The 19,378-nt window shown below is 42.0% G+C and overlaps 1 protein-coding gene across 4 annotated transcripts in view; it reads left to right on the plus strand.

Moving 5' to 3' along the window:
- Positions 1 to 19,378, plus strand: part of SLIT3 (slit guidance ligand 3) — a 491,085-nt gene that overhangs the window by 292,356 nt on the left and 179,351 nt on the right. For all 4 annotated transcript variants that reach the window (XM_063168563.1, XM_063168565.1, XM_063168564.1 and 1 more), the window contains 2 exons: positions 1,105 to 1,176; positions 5,459 to 5,622. In XM_063168563.1, the coding sequence (XP_063024633.1) occupies positions 1,105 to 1,176; positions 5,459 to 5,622 (236 nt within the window). The remainder of the gene's footprint in view (positions 1 to 1,104; positions 1,177 to 5,458; positions 5,623 to 19,378) is intronic.

Consider the following 19,378-nt stretch of genomic DNA (forward strand, 5'->3'; position numbering starts at 1 on the left):
TACACAAATGGGAGCAGCACACTCAGCTGATGGTAATCTCAGTTCATTCTTCCTGAGAAGCTCTAAGGGGGTCCCTCCAGCAGCCCAGATTTTCTCTTTAGGCTCAGCTTTGACAGAGCAGCAGCAATCCTTCTGTGCCTGGGTCAGGACATGCTTTATTACTGGCTGCTCCACTCCCCATCTATTTTTCCCTGAGGAAGGGGAGGATTGGGAGCCCATCCATCCTTGTGTTTCTGAGGAGCAATGGGGGCTGTCTGCCCATGGCAGCAGGCTGTGCTAACAAGCCTGGCAGAGCCAACAGCTCTCTTTTGGTCAAAGTATTTCCAAATCCTTCAAACTGCCCTTAAATGCTGTGCCCAAGTGTGATGTCCCCCCACTCACATTGTATTTGCTGGGAAATGCCCCAATGAAGGCAGGGATGATGAATCTGACTCCATGTTCTCAGAAGGCAAATTTATTACTTTAAGGCACTATATTATATTAAAAAATACTATACTGACTATACTAAAGAATACAGAAAGGATACTTACAGAAGGCTAAAAAGATAATAATGAAAACTTGTGACTCTTTGCAGAGTCCCAACACAGCTTGGCCCTGATTGGCCAAAGAGTGAAAACAACTCACAGCAGAATCCAATGGAACAATCACCTGTGGGTAAACAATCTCCAAGCACATTCCACATGAGCACAACACAGGAGAAGCAAATGAGCTAAGAATTGTTTTCCTTTTCTCTGAGGCTTCTCAGCTTCCCAGGATTTTTTCAGAGAATGTGAATGCCACACACTCAGGCTGCGCCAGGTTTTCAAAGTGGCAGCTGGACAGACAGGTCTGGATCTGTTCCAGTGGTTGATAAAATCTCATTTTCTGTACCCCCCGATACCCAGACATGGCAAACAGTGACTGCAGCCATCCTGATGCTGCTGTTGGTTGCTTTCCCTGAGCAGCATCTTTCATGGTATGTCACAAATTGTCACAGCTATCAGGGAGTGTGCCTTGCTGCTTGCCAAGAATTTTAACAGGTTGTTTCTGTAAATGGTGCGTTGGTGAAGAGATGCAAATTATTGACCAGGCTATTTTTTCTCTCTTTTTTTTCTCTCCTAACAGTACCCTCAACAACAACAACATCACCCGCATTCCTGTTACCAGCTTCAACCACATGCCAAAGATCAGGACTCTGTGAGTAGGATTTTATATTATAATACAATCCTGATGCTGTAAACCAATTTTTTGGCTATTTGTCATTTGTGGTAATCTCATTTCAGTCCCTCAGGAGCTGGGTGGCTGCAGGGCTGGGGAGCCCAGGTAGGGCTGTGAAAGGGCTGGTGCCCACAGAGCCCTGAGAGCCTCTGTGCTGGATCTGCCCAGCATTAATTAAAAGTCAGTTTTATCAAGATTTTGAATTTGCCCAGAAAATAAACTAGCTTTTACTTTTTTTCCCATGGGAAAATCCATAATCTGAAATGTGTTCCAAGCTGGAGCATTAGCAAGATCGTAAAATCTGCTCAGATGGATCAAATTATTGAATTTTGTTAATATCCTGTGTTTAAATCCCATTTATTCTTTTCAAATTCAGAATGCTAATTTCTGAAACAAGGCATTTTTAAAGAAGATGAAAAAGCATCTTTCCAGATACTTTCTGAAACAAAATGTCACTTATTCTGATGGATTTTTTTTTTATAAAAGCTTCTCTTATATCAAATCCATTTGTTTTTGAGCTGCATGCCATTGCACTGTTCTTTAGTAGCTCAAAATACAAAGACTGTGAAATTAGACTAAGCATTTGTATAATTTAGCCATAGCCTACCAAAACCATTTCCTTAAGTAAATTATTTCTTTAAATTCCTTTAGGGAATACACAGCTTCAGGAAAAGTCACGTCTAAACAAAGCACCCCTGTTTTTCCTCCAGATTCTCAAACTCATCCAAGATGTATTTAATTCTAGGGGCAAAGAAAGGGAAATAGTAGCTAGCCTGAAAATTTTATGTGCCACTGAGAAAATACAATACTTCAGGGATGCTATGCATGCATGTGTAAAACCATATTAAATAAATTAACAGAACTGAAGGAAAATGGCTCTTACTTATGTCAATCTCTCTAAGATAACCTCTGACTTAAATTTGCATTCTTCATCAAATGATGACATTATTAGATCTTAATGTAAGTAATTAAATGGAAATGAGATATTTGTCTTTTAGAAGAGAATGGCTAAAGAAGATAAAGGTGTAGAGTTAAGGTTCCTGGAATTTTGCCTTTTCTTATTCAGAAAATTTGCCTGGCTTTTCCAGATTAGCCACTCTTGTCTGTTAGCAGAGCTCTGTGCCTTCAGTGTCTTCTGCCATTTTCCCTTTAGTTTAATTTCAGAGATGGCTTTGTATATAGCTCCCTGGAGACTTACACTGACTAATCCCCCTCTGCTGTAATTAAGGGGAAAAAAAGAAAAGAAAAAAAAGGAAAGAAGTCATAAATAGGATTTATAAAGGGAAGCTTTTCTATTGAATTCTGAGAGACACATTTTACAGAACATGAATGCTGCCCCACTCTAAAAGGATTTGCTGGAAATTTAATTTTGGGACTATGGATAAAAGGGCAACTTAGGCAAACTTGCATTTGTATTCATTCACCTGATGTTCTGCTAAGCCAGTTTCATCAATATCAAATGACAGGTTCCAGTCTCCACAGACTGACAAATGGCACACAGCACACCTAGCAGGGCAATGTAGGAATTTGTATAAAGATACTCTTTGGGGGAAGGTGGTAATATTTTCTCAAGTTTCTTGTTGGAATGTATAATGAATGATGCTCCTCACAGTTTGGTGAGTTCGCTGTTTCCTTAAAAAATGGTCATCACTGTGTCCACCTTCTCAAACAGCCTAACCCTTAGATGTGCTTTTTTTTTGGGAAGTTTTTTGTAGGAAATGCCTGCTCTGAATGTTCCTTAAGTAGGGATGAGCCCTTTTCCCAGTCAGCTGAGGCCCAGTGCAGTGTGGACAGTGTTTTCCTTTGTGCCTCTTTTACACTCTGGTGAGATCCATTAGCAGGATATTTGGGATGCTCCTGCTGCAGCTAGTGTGCTCTGGTGGTTCTGTGAATAAACAGCTTTTCTTCTTTGTGGCTCTCAAAACAATCTGCCTATGGCAGAACAGAGAGGAAATATAAAAAGTATATTAACCTTCAACATGAGCACTCAGGGGAAAGAAGAAAAAGGGTAAAATGCCAGGAAGTTTTGAAGCATTTGAAGAATTCTTTGCTAAAATCAGCTCTTCTGTGCTAAGATTTTTTAGCTAACTGTCTCTTCTGTTCTTAAGTTTCATTGATTTTTAGCCTAGATTGGAAGTGACAGGAATTAGTTTTTATTGATCTGCTTTCCTTTGCTTGAAACACCTTTATTTATGATAAAGCATGTTCCTTCTACCTATTTGCTTAATGGTAAGTGTCCTGTTGTCTCTGCATCTGTGAATTACTGCTGAGACAGGTAATTACATTATTTATTTTCATTTTTTTTTATTTAAGGGTAAACTGAAAATATGTGAAAGCACTTCAGTGTTTTATGTGTTCCCAGGGAATTGGTTTATAATATTTTTGAAGTACTGTGAAAAGTCTTCTTGAGGCTATATTTATTAGTATAATTATCAAAAATATATTCTGATAGGCTGCTTTGTTTAGATAGGGTCTCTAAATGATCTCCTCTCCAAGTGGAGTAGCTGTGCCAAAAGACAAGGAGGGCTCTGCTGAGGCAGAGAGCTGGTTGGTTTGCACTGCTGAAACAGGAACCCCCAAAACCCAGATAAATCAATTTATTGAGGGGGAAAAACCAGCTCACAGAACTGGAGAACTGCCTAACCTAACCCTTTGTGTGAAATAGTGCTTTTCTCACTGATGCCTGTGTGCAGGGGTGCAGGGAATGGCATGGGATGAGCTCAGTTCCAGAAGGAAGCAGATCCTGAGTATCATTGTTGATTGCTGTGGTGGGAAGGATGAGACTCTGAGGGCTTAAATAAAACAATGACTCTCTCAGGTTACAACAAATTCTGACTTACGATGATTTCTGGCTAGATCATATTTATGTATTTTTTTGTTCTGCAACAAAAAGGCAAATTAATGGTTCATAACAGCTGAACATTTTACTAGAAATCTAACTTGCTGCAGCTCCAATTAAATAGCTTCACAATCTCTAGACTCAAGGTCTTCTAGCCATCCTTGTAGAACAATTACATTTTACAGTACTCCCAGGAGATTAGTGCTTTCCATCTCTACAGGATAAACTCCCAGCTTCCGATTTGTGGGGTTCTTTTTCCTTTTCCTTTATTGTGGCTGTCCACCCCAGACATACAAATCTGGGACTGTCAGCCCGGGCGCCGCTGCAGGGCTGAGCTGCAGGGACAGCTCACAGACAGACTGTGCATTGCTTTGGAGCATGGACAAGGCTAAATCTGGTGCACACCAATTGTGTGCCTGTAATATTAGTGAATAATGCTTTGTCTAACCATTTCTGACAGGATTTTTAATCTGGTTCATGATTTCATTTGGTGCAACACTCCAAATGCATGAGTCATTACAGGAATGAAGTAATTCATGTCCTGGACTTTTGTTTTGACCTTAAGTTTGGTGGCTATTTAAATGACCAGATTTGTTCCCTGAACCCATCATCATTTTGCAGATGTGATAATGGGTCTGCAAATCCTGGCAGATCCAATGACTGGATCTTTCATAAGCTGAAAATTCTTTGTAGATCCTTTATACTTGTGTTAAATTACTACAGGAAAAAGAGCATTGATGGACTTGTACAGGCAACACAGACACAGAAATGACATCAATAGTCTCTGAAGTTTTCATTTACGTGTCATTTCCCAGAGTATTCTGAGTTGGAAGGGATCCATAAGAATCATCAATACAAGTCTTCAGTGAATGGCCCATACAGGGATCATGCAACCCTGGTGTTATTAGCACCATACTCCAACCAGCGGAGCTAATGTGGAGAGGTTCTCCCCAAAGGATGGAGAAGAGGGGACAATCATTCATCATCCTGTTCTTGAGCCTGGTCCTCATGTTTAGACAAGCCATTCTTTGAATTCACTCAGAGATATCACACTGATGCAGCTCTTTCTGATGTGAAATCACAGACAAAGCAATTACGTGGAGCAATCCTAAATTCTGCGTATTTTTTTGTCTCTAGAATGGCCAGCTGTAGGTGGATCACCATTGAAGTGAATTTTTTGAAAACATTACAAATAACAGCACAAACTTATATCTGACCTTTGTATAATGAGGACAGCCAAGCCCTGACTCATCTGTAAACAAGAACCGGGGCTGATCCCACTGAGATGGCAGCAGAGAGAGGGGCGGGCTCGCGGTGATGGCTCCCTTTGTGTGTTTTGTTTAGAAAGCCCCACTAACTGTGGGTCTGCTGTGTGTTTTGTCCAGAACCCCCCAGTAACTGCGTGTTTGGTGTGTTTTGCAGGCGGCTGCACTCCAACTTCCTGCACTGTGACTGCCACCTGGCCTGGCTGTCGGACTGGCTGCGCCAGCGCCGCACCATCGGCCAGTTCACCTTCTGCCTGGCGCCCGTCGGCCTGCGCGGCTTCCTCGTGGCAGAGGTGCAGAAGAAGGACTTTGTCTGCTCTGGTAATGCTGCCAGTCCTCCTTTGTCTCATATCTGTCTCATGTCTCCTTATTTATCTCTGGTTTTATGTTCCCATTAAAAAAAAAGCGACGTGTAAAATGGCTGTGTCGCGTTCGAACGCAAACACAGCGATCCTGTTTGGTTTTGTTGTTGCTAAACTGTATGGGAGGAGATCAAATTGCTGGGTTTTTGCAGCTTTGTGAGAATTATTGGATTCCAGTTAACATTTTGGTTCTCAAATTACTTCTTCTGCTTTAACATTGCCAATGATATCAACATAAGAAATCAATTATGTGTGGATAATTTGGTATTTCTCAAGGGAATTGCTTTACAGCTGACTGGAATACAAAGGAAAGGAAATAGAAAATGCAAATCTGAGTCTGTTGACAAATGATTGGACTTCAGAACGTGAGGAGCAGATTTTATCCCAGGGACTGAAACAGGGATTCTTAGGGAGCCAATGCACTTTGCTGTTGTACAAGTTTCCACACTGATAAATGGGGCTGATGATAACTCACAAATCATGTGTCTGTATGTTTGGCCTATTCATCAAGTCTCTGGAACTGCACTTGGTTCTTGCAGGATTGAAATACATTTTCCTAAAAGGAGGAGAAAAAGAACAAAAGAAAAAAAACGACAAAAAGTGGAAAAAGAAATCTCTGAGTTGGGTTGAAAGGAAGGATGTGGTGGAGGAGCAGCATGGTAGTGTGTATGCTGTGGGAAAAAAAGATACCAGACATGAGTTTGGAGGTGGTTTTGCAGCCCCAGTGGTGACACAGAGGGCTTGTTATGGAGATGATATTAATCTGAACATTGACTGTGAGTCTTGTGCTGTTTTATTCCTTATCTCTCCCAGCCTGAGAGCCCCAAAGCTTTATCCTATGGGTACACGGATTGGCTGATGGAAATACAGTAGAGCTTATCATGCCAGAAATGTTGTAGGAATGCCTTTTTTCTGTTGTTCCACTTACATGTGACTAAGAGAAATGGTTGCATTTAGAGAAAGAAGAAAGTTTTGACCCAACTCAAGCATGATTAATTAATGTCCAATCCAAAGGTGTTCTGAAGTGTTATGGGCAGGTGGAAAATGAAGTTGTGCATAGTGCTCATTGAGACATGATAGTTCAGATATTTCGGAGTGCTGAGCAAATTCTACACTGTAGTGGAAAGGATGGGTAGAATATCTGATAAGTTATATCAAAAGTTTAACTAAAGGAAAAGTTTAGAAATGTAACAGTCTTGGGAGAGGAAGGATAAAACAAATGGATAAATGAATGAAGCTATTAGCAGAAGCTAATTTTACCAAAGAGGCAACCGCAGCTTTTTTTTCCCCTTTCCTCTTGTGAAATGAAGTTTCAGATGGAGCATGAGTTCAGCTATTTGGATTTATGATACAGTGAAGTGGAGGAAAATGAGTTGTTTAAGTCAGGAGAAGAGATAATAATTGCTGAATGAGAAATGTAATGTGAACAGAACTCATTTAAATGGGGTTGTCTGTGCAGACTGAGACTTCCAAAAGTGACAAGGTTTTTAACAGTTCCCTGTTGGACCAAGAGGATATAGGCATTCTCTCATGATCTGGCTGCTTTTTGTAAAAAATACAAAATCATGAAAATTCAAGGAAAGAAATTTTCAGTGAGACAGTCCATCAACTGTATCCCTGTAACTCTCATTTGGGAAATGAAATGAAATGTACTGAAAAAGAAATTCATTTGGAGAGCTCATTTTAGTGGTGGATTTAGCGGAGAACTCAGCTTAGTACATGCTAGTTCGATAAAAACCTACATGGACAGCTAGTTTAAAGAGGATATAAATCTTCCCTGCTCCCCATTACAGCTCTTATATCTGATTTTACAGCATAATTTGTTAATGTGTGAATATGAAGTCAAACCAGGACAGGCGGTGAGGAGCGAACTGAACTTGTCCCTGGGCAATAGAATTTTGTAGAAATTAGGGTTATGTGAATTACTGTAACCAGCCTCAAGCTGGCAGGGAGAGCCACCTTGGCATCCCTTCTAGTTAGGAAAAGCTGAAATTCAAACTGGTGAACTGCTCTGTTGAAGTACAGGTTCAGGACATCAAGCACTTGTGTTTTTATGGCAGTGGGAATATCACAGCAGCCAAAAAAACCCCTCAGCTTTTCCTTCACTGTGAAATGGGCTCCATCAGAGCATTCCAGTTCAAAACTGGTGCTGCTAGATGCTTCAGAGGGAAAGAGTAGATTCATAATTTGCATAAAGAAGAAACACAACACTGAAATTTGACTCCTCTTAATTCTTTGAGCCCTATGCAAAAATATGGATGCTTTATAATTTTATAAGAAATATTTCTTTGGAAATAGATTTTAAATGCTACGTGCCAAGTGGGAAAAGAGGAACTGAAACAATGATAGAAAAATGACATAAATAGAACCCAAGTTGCTGGATTCCCTGTGGCTGTGTCCTGCACCATGGTGTTTGCATTAGGAACAAAATCTCTCCAGAAAATATTGCTGAAATCAGAGTTATGTGCAGATATATTGAGGTAAACTGAGTCATACCCGTGTAACCTGGATGTCAGTCTTTCAAAAACATTGTTCCGCTTGGGTTTTACAAATTATAAATTATTATAAAAATATATAATATAAATTATAAATATATAAAGCATTATTTGTATTAATTAAAAATTACTAAAAAGCTGATTCAGATGGTGCATTTAGGTCACCTGAGAGCAGTGGAGAAGCTGTTCCAGGTTTCTCTTGTTTGGGCATTTGGCTCAGAGCTGGAGGTGAAGGTGCAGGATTCAGCAGTGCATAGTTGCTGTTTGGAAATAAGTCTGCTTGGGTTTGTGTTACTGAGGAGAAGGGGAAAGTCAGGGGCAGAGTGGGGCTGGGACTAGATGGCTCCTCACCATCAGGGAGAGTGCCAGGTGCTGCTGGCACTGCTGTCACCCACCAGGCTGGCTCCTCCAGCAAGCTGTCCCCTCCCTGCAGGGCAATGTCACCTCCAGAGCCACCTCGGCCAGAGCAGCCTTGCTGGGCCTCTGCCTTCAGGGCCATCTGCTCCAAAAAATTCCAGTCTCTTCCTCCTGCACAGTGGGATCTGCAGCTCTGGGATGCCTTTGGTGACAGCCCCTGCAAGGTGGGATGTGAGGAAGGGGAAATTCTGCGGCACCAGAGGATGAGCCCCTTGGTGATGTGCCGCACAGAGGTAGCAGGGTGTATTTCACATGGATAAGGGGTGTATTTCACCTGGATAAGGAATGTATTTCACATGGATAAGGAGTGTATTTCACCTGGATAAGGGGTGTATTTCACCTGGATAAGGGGTGTATTTCACCTGGATAAGGGGTGTATTTCACCTGGATAAGGGTTGTATTTCACATGGGTAAGGGTTGTATTTCACCTGGATCATGGGATATATTTCACATGGATAGCAGAGTGTATTTCACATGGATCATGGGGTGTATATCACCTGGATAAGGGATGTATTTCACATGGATAAAGGGTGTATTTCACATGGATAAGGAGTGTATTTCACATGGATAAAGGGTGTATTTCACATGGATAAGGAGTGTATTTCACACGCATCATGGGATCCATGCGAAATACAAATCACGGATAGCGGGGTGTATTTCACCTGGATAGTAAAGTGTATTTCACATGGATAATAGAGTGTATTTCACATGGATAAGGGCTGTATTTCACATGGATACCAGGGTATATTTCACATGGATAGGGGCTGTATTTCACATGGATAATAGAGTGTAGTTCACATGGATAAAGGGTTTATTTCACATGCATCATGGGATCCATGTGAAATACAAATCACGTGGATGGCAGGGTGTATTTTACATAGGTAGAATGATGTATTTCTCCTCTCTCCACCATAGCTTTGCCATTCACTGCCATGCTGCTGTGACGAAAAATCAGTGCAGTAAGCAAAGACAGTCGCACTTGAAATGCTACCTGTATTCTGGTCTTGGAGAGATGTTTATTTTTATATTCCCTCAGGTAGCAGAGAAGCATCTGGGGGTGCTGGCTTATGCTCAGTACCTCTTAGGGCTTTCTCATATTTGCCTGGATCAAACCCAGCTTCCTTCCTGTGCTCAGATGTTTCACTGTTGGACTGGCTTCTCCTTCTCTGTCTGTGTCTCTCAAACACATTCTCTCTCTCTTTCTGCCTATTTGTCTGTCTCTTGTCCTCCTCTGACCTCCTCATGATAGCAATTTTATTTAATTTTCCTCTCTTATAAGTTTTATTATGGCTCTTTGATTTTTCTTCTACCTGCTCCTTACTTATTGAAGATGAAATTAGCTTATGTATTGACCAGTTATGTCAAGTTATAATGTGTTTTCTCACCTGCAACAGCTGTAAAGCTTTGCAAACAAAGCAGTGCGTTCATGAAGTTGTGCCATCAGCAGCACCTTGGTGTTTTCAGGGCTCTCTGTGCAGAAGCCACTGACCCCATATGGAATTTTTTTTTGCTGTGATGAATTGCTCTGGTTTTCCTGAGTATATATGTGAGAATATCTGTGCATCTAAAGAGGAGCATTGTGTCTTGTACTGTGATCTGTCACATACTTCAGCTGCTGGCCAGTAGCTTGATAGTGGACAGCATTTATACTGGAGTATGAAGATTGGGTAAGATTTCTCAGGCTAGACTAGAGACTGATATTTATAAGAGTTGATTAAATTTGTAAGTCCACAATATGTGATTATTAGTGCTTTTCTAAGATAGTTTTCTTTAATAATGAAACATGAATTGTAGGAGAAGGAAGGTGGATCCATACAGTGTTATCTTTTTATATTAGAAACCATTTTCTTTGATTCCGACAATGTCAAACAATGTAAAGAAAATCAAGATGTATAATTTGGACTAAATAACTTAAATTTCAGTCTGAAATTGACTCGAGAGAAATTATTACCATAGCCAAGTGTTTTCTGGCTAAGTAAACTGATACTGATTTTGAGAAAACACTGGATTGACCCAAATCTCAGTTGAAGATCTAGATTTTCTGATTCGTGTGGTGAAACTGCAGCTGAGGTATAATAAAGAGGAAAATTTGTTAGCTTCCTGCTGCTTCATGCAGACTGGAAGCCCTAATAAGGAAGCAGATTTATTTGTTTGGGTGAGGTCAAACAGTCTTCAAACATAGCTGTGACTCTGGCCAGACCACGGAATCAGGAGATTGTCTTGCTCCATTTCCTGATAACTCCATAGCACGCTGCTGAGGAGACAACCAACAATGAGTAGCTAATAAAATAAAATAGCACTCCTCAGGCTTAGCATCCTAATGAGAGCGTTCAGGAGATGCCAAAGGAAAAGTGTGTGGGGATAGGAACTCCCCCAATCTGCCGCTGGTTAAAACACCCTGCAGTCTGTGTGTGCACAGGCAGCAGTGGCACGGGGGGCACTGCCAGCACAGGGTGCTCCTGGAAGCTAAACTGGGGCAGGGACTGTTTGCTGGGATGCAGGTTGTGGTGGGGATGCAGGTTGTGGTAGGGATGCAGGTTTTGCAGGGATGCAGGTTTTGCAGGGATGCAGGTTTCCCTGGGATGCAGGTCTTGCAGGGATGCAGGTTTCCCTGGGGATGCAGGTTTCCCTGGGGATGCAGGTTTCCCTGGGGATGCAGGTTGTGCAGGGATGCAGGTTTCCCTGTGGATGCAGGTTTCCCTGTGGATGCAGGTTTCCCTGTGGATGCAGGTTTCCCTGGGATGCAGGTTTCCCTGGGATGCAGGTTTTGCATGGATGCAGGTTTCCCTGGGGATGCAGGTTTCCCTGGGGATGCAGGTTTTGCATGGATGCAGGTTTCCCTGGGATGCAGGTTTCCCTGTGGATGCAGGTTTCCCTGGGATGCAGGTTTCCCTGTGGATGCAGGTTTCCCTGGGATGCAGGTTTCCCTGGGATGCAGGTTTTGCATGGATGCAGGTTTCCCTGTGGATGCAGGTTTCCCTGTGGATGCAGGTTTTGCATGGATGCAGGTTTCCCTGTGGATGCAGGTTTCCTTGTGGATGCAGGTTTCCCAGGGATGCAGGTTTCCCTGGGGATGCAGGTTTCCCTGGGGATGCAGGTTTCCCTGGGATGCAGGTTTTGCATGGATGCAGGTTTCCCTGTGGATGCAGGTTTCCCAGGGATGCAGGTTTCTCTGGGGATGCAGGTTTTGCATGGATGCAGGTTTCCCAGGGATGCAGGTTTCCCTGTGGATGCAGGTTTCCCAGGGATGCAGGTTTTGCAGGGATGCAGGTTTTTCATGGATGCAGGTTTCCCTGGGATGCAGATTTCCCTGTGGATGCAGGTTTCCCAGGGATGCAGGTTTCCCTGTGGATGCAGGTTTCCCTGGGGATGCAGGTTTTGCAGGGATGCAGGTTTCCCTGTGGATGCAGGTTTCCCTGTGGATGCAGGTTTCCCTGTGGATGCAGGTTTCCCTGTGGATGCAGGTTTCCCTGGGATGCAGGTTTTGCATGGATGCAGGTTTCCCTGTGGATGCAGGTTTCCCTGGGATGCAGGTTTCCCTGGGATGCAGGTTTCCCTGGGATGCAGGTTTCCCTGTGGATGCAGGTTTCCCTGGGATGCAGGTTTTGCATGGATGCAGGTTTCCCTGTGGATGCAGGTTTTGCATGGATGCAGGTTTTGCATGGATGCAGGTTTCCCTGGGATGCAGGTTTCCCTGGGATGCAGGTTTTGCATGGATGCAGGTTTTGCATGGATGCAGGTTTCCCTGTGGATGCAGGTTTCCCTGGGATGCAGATTTCCCTGTGGATGCAGGTTTCCCTGTGGATGCAGGTTTCCCTGGGGATGCAGGTTTCCCTGGGGATGCAGGTTTCCCTGCGATGCAGGTTTTGCATGGATGCAGGTTTCCCTGTGGATGCAGGTTTCCCTGGGATGCAGATTTCCCTGTGGATGCAGGTTTCCCTGTGGATGCAGGTTTCCCTGTGGATGCAGGTTTCCCTGCGATGCAGGTTTCCCTGTGGATGCAGGTTTCCCTGGGATGCAGGTTTCCCTGGGATGCAGGTTTTGGTGCTGGTGCAGGGCAGTGCCCCAGGAGGGTTCCTCGCCCTGCAGCCCACCCCTGTTGATGCAGGTGAGCTGCCAGCGGCCCTTGTTTCTAAAGAGCTGGATGAGCAATCCGGGGGAGGATGAGGAGGAGCTCTTTGTGTGTTTGAATGGTCACTCTCTGCCTTGTGGGGCTCCCTCGTTGTGCTGCTGTTTTATTGCTTTTAGAAGGGACCTTAACCACTTCATCCAACCGTGATCCCTTCCAAAAGAGTGACCTTTGAGTCACCTTAGATGGTGGCAGCTCTTTTCTCACTGCTCTTGCTTTTTGTGATCATCCACCGGCCCAGTCAGTGCTCTTACAATGGAGTCTAGGATGGATTTAAAGACTTTTAAAGCCCTTTGGTAGAAATAGCTGTTTAAATTTGATCTTGGGAAATTTTTGTGGAACACTGATAAAATTTTTACTTCCTGTTGCAATTTGCTGCCACAAACTTATATTAACATTTAGTCTGAAGAAACATTTCAGTACTATGCATTTGTTAGTTGCTCTTCAAATGAAATCGTATAGGAAATTTGAAGAGATGCTAATCACAATTTATCAGTTTGTTTGTTTTCAGTTTTCATTAAGTTTCTTATTACAAATCTAAATTTACTCCAGCACTAGCAGTGATGGTGTTTCATACTGTAGGAATTTGCTTCTTGACTTGCTTAGCATGTGAGATGCCACATATGGTGTTTTTCATTTAGGGGACCATCTTGTGAATCTGAAGGATAAATATGTATTTATTACAGCACTTAATACTTCTTTAAAGACCAAAGCTGAAAATTGGCTTTTAATTACAGTAAATTTAGTTTTATTACCGAAAATGATGTCTTACCTTTCAGTATAATTAGCCCTTTTTTCTGGAACTCTCTTTTCCCCAGAGCAGTATGTATAGCCCTTTAATGCTTATTTAATGATGGCAGGTTGGGGTGTAATTATTCAGCCACTGAGCTTTTGAACTGTTGCTGTAAAAATAATAACATGATTAGCTTTTATGTTAATGTCCAAAGCTGGTGGTTTATTTTATGAGTAGTTATGTTGGTAGTATTTTGGTACAGAAAAAAAAAAATGCTTCATGGCAGTACCCCAGCTGTGCTTGGAGCTGTTTCACAGAGAGCAGTCATGGTAAATACAGAGCAACAGGGTTGGCTTTGAGTGTGTGGAGGAGCCTGTGCATGAAATCTGTAATTTTTTCTATTTAATTCATGTAGATGATTGGCAACTCATTTATCAATTCACAATTAATAAGAGTAATGAAAGCAAGCATAGAGCTGCTTATAAAATAATTCTAGAAATTAATGGTGGGCAGATGCAAATTTGCACAGAGTCACCGCCGGGTTTGTGTGAATTTCTGCTTTATTGGCAGTGAAATTAGTGATGTTAAATAGAGGCATTACACCTGTGGTGGGTTGGCTCCTCATATTCCCCTCCTCACAGCACTGAGGTGAAACCAGGATCTGCTCCAGCACCTCCTTCCGTATCTCATTCTCTGGCTTGGCTGCTCCAGGGCTGTTCACAGCTCACAGCTTTTCCCTCTGTGCCCTGTCTCAGGTGTGACAGGGGCACCAGGAGCCCAATGGAAGCAGCCAGAACTGCCCTGGCAGAGCTGGGCACCAACACCTGTACCCAAACTGAAGGGATCTCCTGGATTGTTGAATTTACCCCTTGGAATGGCAGGCTAACGTATTTAGCTCTGAAGATCTGTAAGAATTTTATTCTATAATTTGCAGACACCTTAAAGAGATTAAATGTACCAGGGGCCTCTTGCAAAAGACCAGAGGCAACAACCCCAGCCTGTCCTAGGAAATGTCTTTATTGTCCCTGCCTTCCTTAGCATGTTCCAAATGCCAAAGAATCTGCTCTGTGGAATCCCAAGGCAGCCCAGGGAAGGGGATGGTGACTCACTCTTCAGTTCTTGCCCACTGACCTGGAAAAAAGCATTTCCTCCCTCCAGATCTGTCCGTGGGGAAGCTCATGACCAGACTGGAGCCCTTGGATGTCATTATCAGGAGACAAGTCCCACTGTGTGTGCCATCTCTGAATGGCTGTGTCAATCTGCAATGCCTCTGGCTGTGGAGGATCCCACCCTCCTCCTCCTCCTGCTGCTGCAGAGAGCAGCTCCAGTGCCAAGGCAGGGACAGCCCCGTGCTGCTGCAGCAGGATGCAGAAGCAAAGACAAACATGCGAGCAAACAAAGGCATGCAGTATTTAAAACTCCTTTTCAAACAGCACTAAATCAAAGCCCAGGGACTGAGAAGTCTTAAACTATTTCTGTTCCTTCCATAACTTCATCAAACTTCATCCTGGAGCAGCCCAGGATGGATCACCTGTTTGGAACTGAACTCCCTTCACTGGCTCACCATTGATCATGGCCATTATCTGTCTTTTAACCTTGTGCAGGTGGCATCCTTTCACTTAAATAATTTATGGTCCTCTTCATTTTTATGCTTGAATATATTTATAAGTTCGCTGTATTATTTCTGGACCTATTTTTAAATGTCACTCCATGTGCACCTTCAGGAGTGCTGATACAAATTGTGGAGTTGGGATTAATGAGATGACTGTGCATGGGCACCATTTGAGCTGCAGGAGCACTGCATCTTTTAAGACTTTCTTTTAGAATTTTTTTAGTCATTGGAAGAGCAGGCAGTGTCCAAAGCCAGAGAACCAAATTCACACTGGCAGCCTTCCTTGTGGTGCAGTAAGTACAGAAAGTAAATTTTACAGAAAGTAAATTCTTCCTGCTTTAAAGTGAACTTGCCTGTGCTGACAGGGTTGGAGAAAGACCTTGAAAAAAAGGCTCAGAGTGGGCACAGGGCATAGGAGATATTTTCAACCCCTCCTTTGGAAGGCTTAGGTGGAATTAATTTCCCTGAGAGAAAAACACTTTTGTCATAGTTTTATAGACTTCAGTTGTCTCACAGGTTCTGTTTTATTAATTCTTCAGAAGAACAAATTCACCTGTTCAGCCTCAGTTGTTATGGTTAAGGCTGCTTCTTTGTTCTACTTTTTTTTTCATTTTTCCTAATTTATTTTTCTTATTCCATATAATTGTGGTGCTATTATTGTTAATTAAATAATTGCAATATTAGTGCTTTAGGATAAGGCAGTGTGAAGTAAGGTCTGATTTTCAGTGGTGTTACTTTACTGACAGATTGTGAAACTAAGCAGGATTTTGTAGAATAAAGTGGGCTTCATTCATTAAACCAGACCTTCCTTTCAGTGCAGTTGGATATTTCCAGTTTTATTCTTTGATATTTATTTGTAAACTGATTAGTGTTGACTTGCCTTACAGAACTGTTGTGCTTACGTGCCATGAATTTTTAACAGAGAAATTTACTCTTTGGGAACGTTCAGCAAAGCAGACAACTTGAATCAAATAATGAACATTCATGACTGGCAACTTTTTGCATGCCATGAACTCAATGCTATTAACATCAATTAGGGGCTTTAGTCACTAATCATAAATCTTAAAGCTCAGTAAATAACTGTTGAACAGCCATAGATGGAAATATTTGCTTAAACCATTTGCTGCACATTTGTGTAGGATAAACAAATTCGTACAAATTCTGTCCATGAGAGGAAGATTTGCCCTCAGTAAGGAATGTTAATTTTGCATATGGTCAGTTGTGGCTCCCTGGCCCATCTCTCTCTGCAGGACTCTGTGCTCAAATGTCTCTTTAAACTGGGATCAATCAGGAGCAACATCTGCCTTAGGTGTTGTGGAATAAATTAGTTCATATCACTGGCAATCTAGTGCAAACTATGGCTCATGCAGTAGGAATTGATTTCAGATATCCCAGCATGGTCAGAACTTCCAAGGCGTTATTTAATTACACCCAAAAAGGTCATACTATATCCTTGGATCTGCAATACTTGTAGTGTTTTGTTTATTGATCAATAATTTTGTGTCTGATCTACTTCAAATGATGCAAAGTCAGTACAGGTTTTTAACCAGGAAGTCCTGTCAGATTTATCTTAAAATCCATTGACATATTTTACAAATAACTAATATTTTACTGGTGGGAAGGAGCTGCTGCAGAGGTGATTGGATAGGTGAGGAGGTAATAAAACACACTGCTTAGTGTGCTGTAATTGGGTGTCAGTGCAAATGAGATTATTTCGTTTATTTAGCAATTGCAAAATTTATTTCGATGCCTGTGACATTTAAACTGTTCATTTATACACCATAACAATTCTATTATAATTGTAATATTAGTCTGTTTGCTGCTCTTAAAAGAGGCCAATGAGGGAGTTACTTGAAAAAAGCATTTGATTTCTCTGTAAACATCTGGGTCCTAAGTCTCCCCTCTCTTTTCCCCTAACCCAGAGTCTGAGGCTGTAAATTGAGGTGGTGCCAGATATTAACTGCCATAATTATTGACACTGTCATTCCTCTGCATCAGGTAAAAAAAAGCATAGTAATTTTTGTTAATCATGCTCCTATCCTGGCTTCCACATTTTGTTAGTGTTTTTCTTTTAGCAAAATGTATGATTGAGTGGATGATTTTTATCTCAGAGAAAAATATAATTAACGTGGTGGAGAACTAGAGCTGCTGTTTATTATAAAAAAATCTGCAATGGCATGATGACAGATTGTGAAAACAACTTCAGAAGGGGAATAATGTAAATGTAGCTGATTTGTCTGTGGGCATTTCCTTTTGCTGCAGCCATGCTGTGAGGAGTTTACTGCCTTGTGAAGGACACAAAGAGAAATCTTGGAATTTCTGCCTTGCCTGTGTCTTGGCTTTTGAAAAAGCATTGGCAGCAAAAGGAAAATAAATTTTTCGGTTTCAGATACCCTTCTTTAGAGGCTGTGTTGCATCAGGATCCTCAATCATCTGTATGCTTATACTCTGCAAAGCTAGGAAAGTCCTAGCCAATTTTAATACCTTTATATTCCATAGCCTACTTAGACTTGTTTTCTTGACCAGTCTTTTTTTAAACAGTTCTCCACAACAATACAAACATGGATTTCTTTGTGCTTTAATTCTATAGATCTGCAAAAAATGGATCCTCATTGAAGTGAGGCCATTAAATCCAAATCAGATTTGAAATTCTGTTTCTAATGTTATTCAAGAAACATTGACCTAAACAGATGATTTTTTGTGTGAGAGCTGATGTGCTGGGTGCCTGTTGAGTGTGCATGTGCAATAGAATATTTTGTTCTTTGCAAAGAAGAAACATTTCACCAGGATAATAGCAATTTATACACAAAGTCTTTTTATCATTAAAAATCTCATAAACTTACAGTCTAGATCTGCTTTTGCTCATGAAGAAGATAGAAATGTGCTTCTTGTGCTTTGGGGACATGGTTTAGAGGTGGTTCTGGCAGTGCTGTGCTGATGGCTGGACTCAGTGCTCTTGGAGGGCTTTTCCAGCCTTAATGATTCTCTGATTCTAATGCTGCTACCTGCTTTTTGTTCCACAAAGACTTATTTCTATATTTTCCCCTTTTCCAGACTGATTTATCCAACCCCTCCTTGCATGCCCTGCCTTTCCTGGCGCTCTGCAGCATCACCCAGCTGGGGAGGAGCTGGGCTCAGCCCCACTGTCCCTCCTGCTGCTGGTTCAGCTGCACAGGTGTCAGCAGCAGGCTCAGAGAGCCCCACCTGGCACTACATCAGCTTTGCGAGGCTGTGCCATAACAAAAATTTGCTGTGCTAGTGCTTCTCCAACCCACAGTGATATGTTGTGGTCCTATAACTGTGCAAAATGGATTTTTCGCCTGCTACAAAGCCTCTGCAGAAAGCACATCAGAGATGGAGATGTTGATGGTTGTGTGGAAGATTTGGCCTTGTTGCCAGCTCCTTATCTCCCAGAGAGCAAGGATTGCTCTGAAGTTTGTTCCTAATTTGATAATTTCTCCCTGTCCCTGAAAGCTTGCAGTAGCTCGTTTGCACTCACCCATCCTTCATTTTGCTTTGGCCATTGTACCAGAGGGTGGGCAGACAAAGAGAAAGTGTAAAATGTAGGTAAAATCAGGGCCAAGAACAAACCTCTTGTTCTTACACAGACACAGCAGAGGGCTGTGTGCATTTTGAGGCCATATAAACCACTTTTGGAAATAGTCACAGTTAAAGTCCTACAGAAACCATGAAAAAAACTCCACGAAAGGCAAAGCTGGCAGTCCTGTTGTGCAGATTTCTGTTAATTTTGCAGCAATTCTAATAACAGACAGTGGTTTTACGTGTGCCCTGCATTTCTATGGCCAGAAAACAAACCCAGGAGAGCTGCTTGTCCTGCCTGTTATACATGTACATGTTTAATTAGTGACATTGGTTTTTCCTCTTTAATTCAAACAGCTACCACTTCTGTGTTAAATGCATGGTCATGTCTACAGACTGTGTTAAGCCAATAATCAGATTTTGAAACTGGAAAAAATCAAAGTTCATGTTGCTTGATAAATATGAATTTGTTTCTTTGGACCATATGCATATGGAGTTAGATTTTTATTGCATTATTGAATTATTTTTACAGTAGTTTTCAGCCCAGATGATTCTTCAGGGTGACACTAAAATGGTCTCTGTCATGAGATGAAAGACTCATGATGGAAATATGAAGGAAAACTCCTTACCTGCAGCTGTCAAGGTGGCTGGAGAGTGGACTGTAAATGAGAGGGTATTTTAGCAGAGAGAGAAAGGTTCATTAGGATCATCTCATGGTGGAAGCAGCTGCCCACTCTCATAAAGAATGTATTTGACCCCTGCCCAAGCACAAATTTCCTGTGAGATCCA

The sequence above is a fragment of the Melospiza melodia genome, chromosome 14 (genome assembly GCF_035770615.1).
Source record: "Melospiza melodia melodia isolate bMelMel2 chromosome 14, bMelMel2.pri, whole genome shotgun sequence".
NCBI classification, from domain to species: Eukaryota; Metazoa; Chordata; class Aves; order Passeriformes; family Passerellidae; genus Melospiza; species Melospiza melodia.